General features: G+C 39.7%; 1 protein-coding gene across 5 annotated transcripts in view; it reads right to left on the reverse strand.

Moving 5' to 3' along the window:
- RUNDC3B (RUN domain containing 3B) overlaps positions 1–12,835 on the reverse strand; it is an 87,232-nt gene that overhangs the window by 43,792 nt on the left and 30,605 nt on the right. For 4 of the 5 annotated variants that reach the window (XM_090047182.1, XM_090047181.1, XM_090047180.1 and 1 more), the window contains exons 5-8: positions 10,829–10,918; positions 7,452–7,532; positions 4,097–4,265; positions 2–159 (exon numbers count right to left, since the gene is read on the reverse strand). In XM_090047182.1, the coding sequence (XP_089903308.1) occupies positions 2–159; positions 4,097–4,265; positions 7,452–7,532; positions 10,829–10,918 (498 nt within the window). The remainder of the gene's footprint in view (position 1; positions 160–4,096; positions 4,266–7,451; positions 7,533–10,828; positions 10,919–12,835) is intronic. The other variant, XM_090047179.1, reaches the window with a different exon arrangement.

Below are 12,835 nucleotides of genomic sequence, written 5' to 3' on the forward strand. Positions count from 1 at the left end.
CAGCTGGTCTTGCAGCTCCACAATGATGTATTCCAGCTGCTCCTTTTCCATTTTATGGGCTAGATCCATATCTTCAATCTGCTGTAGTAGGAGTTTATTCTGTGAAACAGATTCAGCCAGTTGTGTTTCTCTAAGGCGTACCAGCTCTTCAAGATAACCCTGGAAATAGAAATTAGAAATCTTCATGGAACAATAACAAGAATTATGAACAAACACATTCCCTTTTTTTTAGCTTAAAATATACAGCTTTACTGTTTAGTTCTGTTCTAACATTCTTGTGAATGGACATGTAGAAATTATGCATCATCAAATTCTGACAAAAAGAACACCTTTTAGGTTATTAATGTGGTTAGAACAGTCTTTATTCCAAGAAAATGGAAGCAGAACCTGGAAAGAGATAAATGAGATTACAACGGTACCAGCATGATCAGCCAACAAATGTTGGACTACTAGCTTTAAGCTTTCTCTTTAAAAAAACAAAAACAAAAAACACAAACACAAAAAACACCACCACCAGAAACTGGTTATAACTCTAACATTTACGAAGCAATTACTGAAGACATTGGAAGATACATCAAAAGGACAAGAAAAGGATCAAACTACTCAGCAAAAAGAGGATCGAAAATATTAGCAATTCAATTTGTATTAGGAAAGTTGGGAACAAATGAAGCAGCACCAAATTATACAAAACAGCAGCAAAGAAGTTTAGTTGAAATTATGTCTCACTGGTGCAGGGCACGAAAATACAAGGGGGATAGATCACTTATCTATACTTTAATTAATTTTTGAGAGAGTGTAGCTTGAGTGTGACCAAACCAAAGGTTTAGTCAACAGCTCTCAGTAGGCTAGAACACATTCTCCACATCCTTAAGCTTCCAGAAAATGGTAAAAAGGCAGGGTGCTCAACTCCGGGCCCATGGGCCAGATCCAGCCCACAACACCATGTTGTCCTGCCCATGGGGCTCACCACAGGTCTACAAACTTGGCAATGTGGAGCAGAAGCAGTGCAGCTACAAACGTCCAGACCCGTGAAAGGCCCCATAACCTGTATGCTGGATAGGGCACCTGATCCCAGCATGCAGGGCCAGCTCTGGGCCCCAGGGCCCAATTCTAGTTGGGTGGGGCTGGGAAAAGGTAGTGCCAAGTCCCCAGGACCCAGTCCCCAATGCAAAGGGGAAATTAACCAGCTTCACAGTTGCAACCAGGTAAATACTTGGAAAGTAGAGGTGAAAATCATACATTTGATCATATAAAAGAATACTTCAAAGCACCCAAACAATGACACTGATTATGAATAGCACAAACAGCAGCAAACTAGGATGTAGACTGTAAAATTCCATGGGTAGACAAATTAAAAAAGGAATCCATCCAACTAGATTGCCAGTTCCACAAAAGACTTAACTTTGAAAGCTCAGCATAAACCTATACGACTGCAGAAAAGAGGTAAGAAGAATCACAACAGATTGATGTAGCTGCAAAGGAGATTTTTGGACACCTGAAAAGATTGAGAGATACATACTAAAGGGAAGATGCAAAGAATGCAGAGTTGCTCAATATCCACTTCATTTTAGTCTTCACAAAAATAACTGAAAACTTTTGCTAATTGTTGGGTCACAGTTAATATTAACAAAGAAGAGGATGACCTGCAGATCATGAAAAACAAGAGACATAACAACAATTTTTGATTTATTTGAACAAATATTAGGTCCGACTGGGCATGTCTACACATGCAGTTAATGCAACTGAATATACTCTTGCTCAATTTGAGCCAGAGTAAATTAATCCTGATGTCACCGTCTACAAGTGCACTTAAGCACAGTAATTTATTGCGCTGCTGGATACTACTTGCATCTGACAGGACTATCCAGCACCACAGTAAATTAGTCTACAGTACCCTAATTACCATGCATGTGTAGACAGTGACACTTTACTGTGCGGCAAATTAGTCTGATATGCAGTAAAGCATCTCACGTAGATGCACCCACCGAGTCCCCCACCTCAAGCTGCTGAAGGAACTAGCTGAAGAAATCTCAGAACCACTGGCAATACTATTTGCAAACTCACAAGGCCCCAGAGAACTAGACAAGGGTTAAACATAGTGCCCATATTTAAATAGTTGAAAAACAGAAAATTCTGAGAATGACAAACCAGGCAGCCTGAATTCTAAGATCTGGGAAGTTACTGGAGCAACCGATAAAAAATCTCTTCTAATTTGTAAATACCTGCAGGATGAAGGGATACTCACGAGCAGCCAACACAGTCCACAGATAGGGATTCATTCCTACCAGTAAAAATTTCATAGAGGACTGGTAGAAAGAACTCTCTTGCTTTCACAGAATTGTGGAATATTCACTGTCCTCCACATTAGAGAGAAGTATACAGTTGTTCAAATTAGACTGGGAGGACAGAGATCTTCCTCACAGGTAACTTATGTAACTTCTTATAAAAGAGTCAGTTCTCTTTTGCAAAAAATCCCCTGAACAGCTGTACAGTCATTTTTTGGGGTGGGCACAAACATAATAACCATTCAGTGGCATAGTCTTGTTAGGAACAGATCTTGACAAATCAACTTGATTTCCCTCTGACAGGATAAATGGTTTGGTGCATAAAGGGAAAGGGTTTGGTGCACATGACATAACCAAATAAAGCTAAGGTTTTATAGAGTGAGACCCATGTGCCAAATTTGCCATTTTTGCAGAAACTGATTTCAGGCAGGTTCCACAATAAAGTGCAGGCCCTGCAAAAAAGCATGGGCTCTGTCTGCACTTCTGGCAGGCTCCCTGGAGAAAAAAAAGCCACTTACCAAGAATAAAATGCTGACTCCCCCTGGGGAGCCAGGAGTCCTTGTGGCTGCTGCAGGCTGGCTGCATAGCCCATGGCGGGGTTAGGGGGAGAGATATTACCAGCATGGCCAGATAGCTGCCGCCCCCGCCCCCACCCCTTGCTGCTGAATGGCTGCGAGGGCTGTCCATCATGTGGCCCAGCCCCTCTACATCAATCAGCTGTGAGGGGTGAGGCTACATGATGGACAGCCCTTGCAGTGGCCAGGGTCAGGACTACTGGGGCCTCTCAGCCAGAGGCACTTGGGGGAGCACCATGCTCGACCCACAAAAATGGCTGCCAGTCCTACAGTCTGCTCATGAAAATTGGCCAGCAGCTGCCTTGAGTTCAGTAGACCCCTACTCATGAGTGACCCAGAGGAACATGAACTACATAGAGTTAACATTATTCATTAAGAAGTGAGATATTATAGAGAAACCTTGGATTGATTGATTGATTCATGGAAGATACAGAAGCCAAATATAGCCACAGAGGACTTAGACAAGATTAGTTATCTCTGTAATGCCAAAGATAGTTCAAAGCGCTGTGTATTTTGGAAAGTAATGGTGTACTAAGGTGATGAGACCAGATAAAAAAAAGTTCTTTTATGCTGAAAGACAGAATCTTATGGCGTCTTTTGTGCCAGCAAGAACCTGTTCAACAAGATACAGAAAAGGAGAAGTTCCATTCATGTCAGCAGCAAAAACTAAAAACAATACTTGCATGTATAAAGAGCAGAATTATAGCTCAAAAAGATACTCACTTGTTTTGATATGCTGCATCTAGTTCTGGTAATCAGATTTAAAAAAATATTGGGAGAAGTCCAAAGAGGCCAACAAGAGTAATTTGAGATAGGAAATTAATCACATAGAACAGCAACTTGTTAGTTATTATATTTATATTCCTACAATATCTGTGTTTAATCTAAAATTACAATCCCATGATGTCTCCCATACAGTCTCCCACTGGAGACTGAACACATCTTAAATGTTAGTGCAGGACCAAAGAGATTAGGCTAATGACCCTCAAAATAGGCACTTTGTTATATGTTAAGAAACTTTTATTTAAACTATCAGATACAGTGGTGCCACAACCCATGTAAGTACCTAGGATAAATGGAAGCCATTATCTTAAAAAAAAAAAAAAGGAACACAGAACTGCAGCATTCATTACATTTTAACCAAGATAACCCAAATAAAAATCATGCTTTAGTCACAATACCAAGGACATAAAAAACAATCTGTCATCCTCACCCTTATGCACACTTATATTTTACCTTCTGTTCCAATGCCAGTCGATATTTCTGCTCTACCCTTTTGCATTTGTTGTACCAACTGTTTTCATCCATTATGAAAGGGGGACCAATATTTTCTGGAGTACTGCTTTCACTGCCACTGCTGCCCAGTGTTCGCAGCTCTTCTTCATCACTGCTTATGCTGTCAGAACTGAAGAACCATAATAATAAGCCACCTTTATAAGCATAATTCATTATAGTGCAAAATTAGACTTAAAAGTTAAAACACTGCTACTCTGAAAGGTAAAATATGTCAATTTCTTAAAACAAAAAATCAGTGAGAAAAAACAGACATACAATTAAACCTTTCACATTAATGCACTACTTCGGAATCAACTATAATACTGTGAAAATGTGTTTGTGTACTAGCTGCAAAAAGCCATGATACAGCACATGACAGGTGTACATAGAAATATGCATATACATATACACGCAGTTATAGCTCCATTTCTTGAGGCTGAAATCTACAATACTAATTGGGGATAAGGTTAAATTTTAAATGGTGAAAGAACTAAGGGATAAGCATAATGCATCAAAGTAACAGGAAGTAGAAAGTCAGCCATCTCAGAATGCGAAGCATTAAGTTGGCAGCTCCCAGGCTCAAGCAACTGAGAATGACTAGGAAGAAATGGGATTTGATTCTAAAATGCAAACTGGTACACAAAAGGAGGATTTTTTGCTATGCTAAATGAAATTTGAAAGAGAACTTCTGCCATGACCATAATAAAGGGCAGCAGGCCATTAGGTCTCAGAAGCTTTAATGGGGCTCTGGTGCTCCTCTCTGTAGCTACCAGAGAATAAACTTAGAAAAAAATTAAGACGGGGAAGTCTCAGAAGGAAGGATTTTAATGTAAAACTAAACTTCTTGCAGAATTACAAAAATGCAACACCTTTGCTTATTTTCAGTATTAAAATTTCTAAGTAATAGATTTTTCATGTTTCATTGAGACAGATTTTGGCATTTTAAATACTGTAAAAATGCCAAAGAACTCTTTTAAAGTTGGAGTAACTCTTGAAGGCAAACTACTACGGTGTGCTCAAAGTATACAATCTTTTAGGCCACATTAACAGGAACAAACAGAAGCACGAATTACAACTGAAGAATGTAAGGGCTGTATTCTGTTTCAACTTAAAGACAAACCAGCAAGCTTGTCTTCCCTCTAGCAAACATGAGAGCGTCCATAAAAACTTTTCCAACTGCAACATAATGCAATGCTGACTGAACAAACAGGATTTCTCCAAGATGTGTGTGCATTTCTCAGCATGCATATTCTATTACTAATTTGGGATAAAACATTAGTGTTGCAGTTCTTTAAGTGAACAAAAGAACATTAGACAAGCCATACTGCATCCAGTCAATGGTTCATCCATCTTAGGAGCCCATTTCCAAGGCCAGGTACAGTTACTACACTTTTACCAGTATAAGTGATTGGAAACCAGTATATACCCACAACAGAACAGAAAGTTGGCACACAAAACCAATCAATACCCATAACACAACAGATGTTCAGCACAGAGACTGATTTCAAAATCATGGAACCAGATCTAAGATTCCCCCCACCCGCAGCCCAAAAGGTGAATGTGTGCTCTGTTCATTACCAATCTAAACTATACCACTTACAGAAAAATTTGAAACTTAAATTGATTCTACTTTGGGCTTTTTGAATGTCTGCACCTATCCCAAATGGATGCTTTAGGGGAGGGGGAGGGGTGGCAGGGACAACAGACCTGCAGCATGGGTCAAGCAATTTCTGTGTGTCACACAGCAAAATCAGTGACAGATACAGCAGGGAGAGGGATTTTGGGCAAGAAAAAAAAGAGCAGACTGGGTAGGCACCACAGGGCAAGAAGCAGAAAACAAAGCAGCAAATCAGGTAGGGAGCAGAAAGAATAGTCAATTGAGCAGGGGAAAGAGATCACAGTGACACCAAGGGCAGTCTGTGGCTTATTTAGCCTTTTTGTCTGCCAAGAAGGTTGGCCTCCACTATTAATGGATCTATCATCCATAAATGTGTCTAGTCCCTTCCTGAACTTGGCTATACTATCTACCCCTATAGCCTCCTGTGGTAATGAGTTCCACAACTTAAATCTGTACTACATGAGAAAAGTTTCTCTTGTGAGGTATAAACCTCTCTCCTTCTAATTTTAGTGGTTGCCCATTCATTCTAGTATTCTGGGACTTGATGAATAACAGTTCCCTATTCACTTTGTCCACACACTTCATGATTTTATAGACCCTCCCTATCACATCCCTGCTTCAGCCTTCTCCTTTCCAAGCAGAAGAGTCCTAGCCTTTTTAATTTCTACTGGTATGGCAACTGCTCCATACACTTGATCTCATTTCCCTTTTCTGTACCTTCTCTAATTCTGCTACATCCTTTTAATGTTTGGAGACCAGAACTACACACAGTATTCAAGAGATGGCACACCATAGATTTGTATGACATTATATTTTCCATTTTGTTTTCAATTCCATTTTTAATGATGCCCAACAATTTATTAGGTTTTTTGATCACTACTGCATACTGAACTATGCAATTTGGTATTTTAAAAAAAAAATGAGACTATCATCTCCAGAGAATATTTATAATTTCCATGTTTGGTTGTTTGTCTCAAGAGATACAATATGAAAGATATGTAATGGGATGACTAATTGTAATTCCCATCTGTTTTTTTCAAACAGAAAAATCTAGCAACCATCAATGTATATGCTTTTTTGAGATGCTTAGTTGAAGACCTTATTTTTCTCAGTCCAACATAAATATTAATTACATGCACTTTGGCAAAAAGAACAATTATGCGAGATCATAAAGGCAACATATGGTTAAACAGACCAAAGATATTCAATTCCTATGAAGAGATAAAATGCTGATACTGCAAACGACAATTGTTTATATCTGTGTCACCTTGCAAAAGTGCAAGGCCAAATACAATTATTACATTTCAGAATCAACATTATTAAAACTGAGGCTTAACAGAAACAGTGTACATAAGAAAAACATTGCTTCCTACAGGGAAAAAATAAACTATACGCACTATATACTATAATTAGAAAGTGTAAGCTTTGCTAACAGACCACTTCATATGCATCCTGATTGGAAAAAAGACAAACCCTAAGGGATGTAGGTTGAAACTAAAATATGACCGCTCATATCTGTAAGTTTGAGCCCAAGGTACGTACATCAAGATAAGCATCATTTTAGTCACCAGATGGGGAATACTTTAGCATACCAGATATCAGTAAACTTCAGGATGGTAAATACAAGCTCAAATATTTAACTACCAGCTTAACTCTAAAAATAACGTAAGTTTTTAATATTTTTTTTTAAAAATCTACCTTTGGGTAAATTTCAGATAAGGTGTGTAATCTATTACAGCTGGAAAGTTGCCATCCAGTCCCTCTCCCTTCAAGCAGAAACTGATAAAATAGAGAACCATGTTATACAAGCTGAAATCTTACCAGCATACATACTTGATTTCCTTCATCAACAAAATATATCAGAAAAAAGAATGATTGAAAAATAGTTTTCAGTAACTGACCATCAACATATATGCAGAGTCTATATTGTTAATACTAAGAAAATGAAAAGTTTTGGCCTCCATTTTAGAACGTTACAATTTTTATGCATATTGGCATTCTGAGTAGAAATACAATTCGATACTTTTTCCAAGGACAAAGGGCACTGTAGTCTTAGTTTGCTTTTTCTTAAGGACTTTAAACAGCTATTACTCATCAAGAACTGAGCAAAAGTTATCACACACGCAATTCAATCTATGTATTATTGCATTTTCCACACTTTAAAATCATTTGATTAGTAATTTCTGACACGGCTGAGCCCTTGTAATAACCTAGGCAGATAATCCCTGCCCCCAAAAACTTGTTATTTTAAATCATATTACAAATTCTTACAGATGTGCTTAACTTGATTGTAATGGAAGTTACATATACACTTACTTCAATGAACATAAGCAAATGGCTGCAAGTTTGAGGCCTAAAAGGCCAGACAAAGGGGCAAACATAGTAAACATACAAGGCAAGTAATCAAGGCAACTGACATGCCTTACCACTGTAAACACACACACACACACACACACACACATACACACTTGCTGCTATGAGGAGAGAGAAGACCCTGGCAGACATTACACTTAAGATGTGATTAACTAGTTAAACATACCTTAAGTAGTAACCCAACCACACGTGCAGTTAATGGCCCAATAAAACAGGGAATAAGCCACACAGTTATACAAAATGTGTAATAACTTTGTGACTGGTTCCCTTCGCACCTTAAATTGGAAGTGTACTGAGGCTCCCAGCCTTGGAGATGTCCCTGAGGTTGGGAGCTGCAGTTAGCTGACTGGGGCTCCCAGCCTTGAGGGCGCACCAAATGACTCCAGTGCATTCTCAAGGTAGGTCTGATTAGCCGGCAGGCTTGCTACTTGCTGAATCCTAAGCTCCCCCTGCATTGGCAATACAGAGCAATTGGGATCTGATCCCCTACACATATAGCATGGCAGGAGGCACAGTTGTTCCCTGTCAAGAATACAATGCAGTCTGTGGATGATCTCTTGTTCTGCAATTTCATATTCAAGCTGCTTTTTAAAACATTTTTGTTTAAAGGACACATTTTCTGAGGTAAATGACAAAATGTTCATGGACAGTGAAGTGTTCTGCCATGGGCTTTTGTGTATTTCTGGAATTTATGTTAATTGGTGTCCATTCCTTTTTTTACCTTGCCTTGTTTGGCCAATGTAGACAATCAAGGTGAACCATACGCAGGCTATGGTGTGCAGGATATGGGAAGGGGCAGGTGAATGAACTCTGGATATTATCATTTGTGTTACTTGGTTCAGTGATTCAGTGGTGATTGGTTCCAGTTATTTTAAGTAGGTTCCTCACCATCCTGGAAGGGGACCAGACTCTGCTTTAAATATAATGAGCAGGGAGTTTCAAGGCCCATACATCTCACACCTGGAAGATGATTAAGTCAAGTGACATCTTCCAGGAAAACAAAGCCAAAAATAAGGGAACATCTAATTAGTACACATGCCAAAATAGTAAAATAGGGTAAACCTAAAACGGTATCTGTATGGTAACTGGTTTTCTTATGTGATCCAATCCAATTTTTTTTTATAGTTATTCTATGTATAATAAAAGATGTAACCTTCTATCACACTTCAAGCTTGTAAACCACTGTGCATTTTCCCGCTGCCAGGGACAAAGCCAAACCATATGGAGCCAGGGCCTTGCCAGCTCAACCACTTGCAACAGATGCGTCTAAGGGCTGAGAGCTTTAAGTGACAATCCTGTTGTCCTTAGCATTGAATTGCTACAGTATCAAACCTGAGTGAGATCTAACCTTGGCTCTCTTGATTTGAGTGGCTACAGGGAACCCTGTTCTAGATCCCCAAAGTAGGCATCTGCTCTGACCCTACCGACCAGAAGGTAGTTGTAATGCAATTTGCTACAGACAATGGATTTACGTTATGATCATTAGGATGAAATCTGGTGGCGCAGAGATAGCTGTAGCAGTCAGTCAGTTTCCAATGAAATGGAAACTGTTTACATGATCATTGCAAAGTTTCACAGAGATGTTCAAGAAATGAGTGTGATGGATGGAGTATTCAAGGTTTGATAGAGGAGTAAAAATTGTTAAAGTCCTGGTACAGTTTCTCTGGAGATCCTTCCCATTGTGTCTACACATTAAAGATGTCATTAGTGTACCTTTTAAATACCAGGGGTATGATGGGGCATCTGTGGAGGGGGTAGATTTCAAGGTCTGTGATAAATATATTGATGTACTAATAAAATATCCACATACCCAGGGCAGTACAAAGTTTTTGAAGGTCTAGGGACTTGCCATAGCTGAAATAGTGCATGGGACAAAGCAAGAATCTGAAGGAAATGGAAGCAGTGTCATCATAGCGGATAATGTAATCCATCTTCATGGGGAGATTTTGGTGTACAGTGATGAGATGACCTTGATGGCTAACAGAGTTTGGTGGAAGTCTGTCAATGGAATCTGGTTTCCTGAGAAAATCTATGGTATCTGGCAGCTCCAGTGGTATACGGAAATAGGAAAGAGTCAACACAGCTAGGCATTTCTTCTGCGACTGTGCCAATGCCAGAGATAATTGGGCATTGTAGGTTGCCTGGCTTGTGGATCTTCTTGTCTGGTCTGAGTTCCTGGGAGTTAGAAGCACATATTTTCTCCTGCATTTCTAGAAATAGTCTGTAAGGGGGTATATGGTTCCCTCGGATATTGTTCCCTGAGGTCTTTCGTCAGTGAAAAGTGGTTTTAGGAAAAGAATGGGATGGAAATCCTTCACAGCACCTTAAGGTTATTGTTCTTCATGTGGAAGAGGTGGAGAGTGTGTAGAAGTCATACAAAGCACTGGTTGATGGGACAAGTTTCTAAAATCTTATACAAATATTTGAAAATGCAAACCTATGTAGAGTGTGTGTATGTGTGTGTGTACATATGTACACATGCCCCATTATAAACCCAAACTTACAGACTACCCTGCTATTTTAAGGTTCTCTCCTTAATTTGAACAAAGTTAAAGAACAAGAATTATTATAGAAATAAGAAAACTTTCATCGCACTAATAAGTGGCATAAAATTTCAGAACCAAATAATTTTAAATAAAAGCAGTTAGAATTACACAGAATATCTGCTGTATGATCAAGTACTTGTCAAATAACTTAAGTACCTGAAATCAATAGCATTGAGTCCCAACAACATGCCAGCAAGCATATTTGCTTCTTCACCCAAGACAATTGCTCCATCCTCATAAAATCTCCTGTAAGAGAAAGATTTCAGCTTAAACCCATGCCTTTTAATGAACACCAGTCCGTATTCTAAGTAACGATTTAGTTATTAAATCATTCAACCTATAAACACTAAAATCCTATTTTTGGTTTAGGTTTCGTTAAACTGTACTTGAAGATTATTTTAAGCCACAGTATTCACATTTCACTTTCAACAGCTGACTATATTATGTTTTTATTTTATGTTTTGTGCAAACTGACTATATAAAATACTTTATACAACGCAGTTCAGACAGAATAGTCATAGAAGCTCTGGTTGCTTGAATGGTATCCACTTTTTATCTCTAATAAATCAAAGTTTAAGATCTCCACAAAGCAACAAATTCAAAAGGGAAAAAAATTGTGTTCCGTAATGAAAAAGTTTTACATAAAAAAAATGAGATAACAGTAAATGAGGTAACTATATACATACTACTGAATGCATTAAGGATTTATATCACTGCCTCAAGAAATAGTGATAAAAAGGATGGGAAAATGAGCAGGAAAAGAACAAATCTATCATATTCCTTATGAAATTAAAAATTTACATCTGGTATACTGAAAGAACAAGTTCCACTCTAAAATGCAATTTTTGCCATTTCTCTGAGTAGACTGTATAAGTTTTATTACAAAAGTTTCAAACATACTGCATAGATTTCATAGACATTAGGGCTGGAAGGGACCTCGGAAAATCATCGAGTCCAGCCCCACGTCGAAAGGGCAGGAAGTCAGCAGGGGTCATAGGATCCCAGCAAGATAAGCATCCAATTTACTCGTGAAGGTGTTTACTGTAGGTGCTTGAACCACCTCCGATGGCAGGCTGTTCCAGAACTTGGGGGCTCAGACAATAAAGAAATTCTTCCTTATGTCCAGCCTAAAGTGGTCTTGCAGGAGTTTATAACCATTTGACCTTGTCATCCCTTGGGGCGCTCTGGTGAACAAATATTCACCCAGACACTGGTGGTCATCCCTAATAAACTTATAGGTGGCCATCAGATCGCCTCTGAGCCTGCGCTTTTCCAGGCTAAAGAGCCCCATGGCTCTCAGCCTGTCGTCGTAAGGTCTGTTTTCCCGATCTCCGATCATGCGCGTGGGTTCTTCTCTGGACTCTCTCAAGCTTCTCCACATCCTTTTTGAATCGTGGAACCCAAAACTGGACGCAGCACTCAAGCTGCAGCCTCACCAAGGCCGAGTACAAGGGGAGAATGATGTCCCAGGATAAGCTTGAGAAGCATTGATGGATACAAGCCAGCGTTTTGGTCGCTTTACTAGCCGCAGCATCGCGTTGCAGGCTCATGTTCATCTTGTGGTCAATGATGACCCTCAAGTCTCTTTCTTCCGTAGCGCTAGCCAGTGTAGCACTGCCAAGCCTATAAGGGTGCTGCAGGTTTTCCTCCCAAGGTGCAGAACCTTGCATTTTCCAGTATTAAACACCATCAGGTTCTCGTCCGCCCATTTGCTGAGCCTGTCCAGGTCAGCCCGGATCGCCCTCCTGTCTTCTGGTGTGGACACTTTGCCCCAAAGTTTGGTGTCATCGGCAAACTTGGCCACTCCGCTTCTGATTCCAATGTCACATCATTAATGAAGCTGTTGAACAATATGGGTCCAAGGACAGAGCCTTTGGGGACCCTACCGGTCACAGGGCACCATGACAATCGACTTCCATCAATTACTACCCTCTGGGTCTGACCATGGAGCCAATTTCTCAGCCATCGAATCATGGTGGATCCAAGGCCACAATTGGCCAGTTTTGCCAAGAGGTGATCATGAGATACCAGATTGGAGGCTTTTTTGAAGTCAAAATGTATGACATCAATCTCTTCTCCCTTGTCCAGGTGATAGGTCACCTGGTCGTAGAAGGAAATGAGATTGGTCAAGCAAGACCTACCCCCAACAAACCCGTGCTGGCT

The sequence above is a fragment of the Crocodylus siamensis genome, chromosome 5, assembly GCF_052110815.1.
Source record: "Crocodylus siamensis isolate JL-2025a chromosome 5, ASM5211081v1, whole genome shotgun sequence".
Taxonomy (NCBI): Eukaryota; Metazoa; Chordata; order Crocodylia; family Crocodylidae; genus Crocodylus; species Crocodylus siamensis.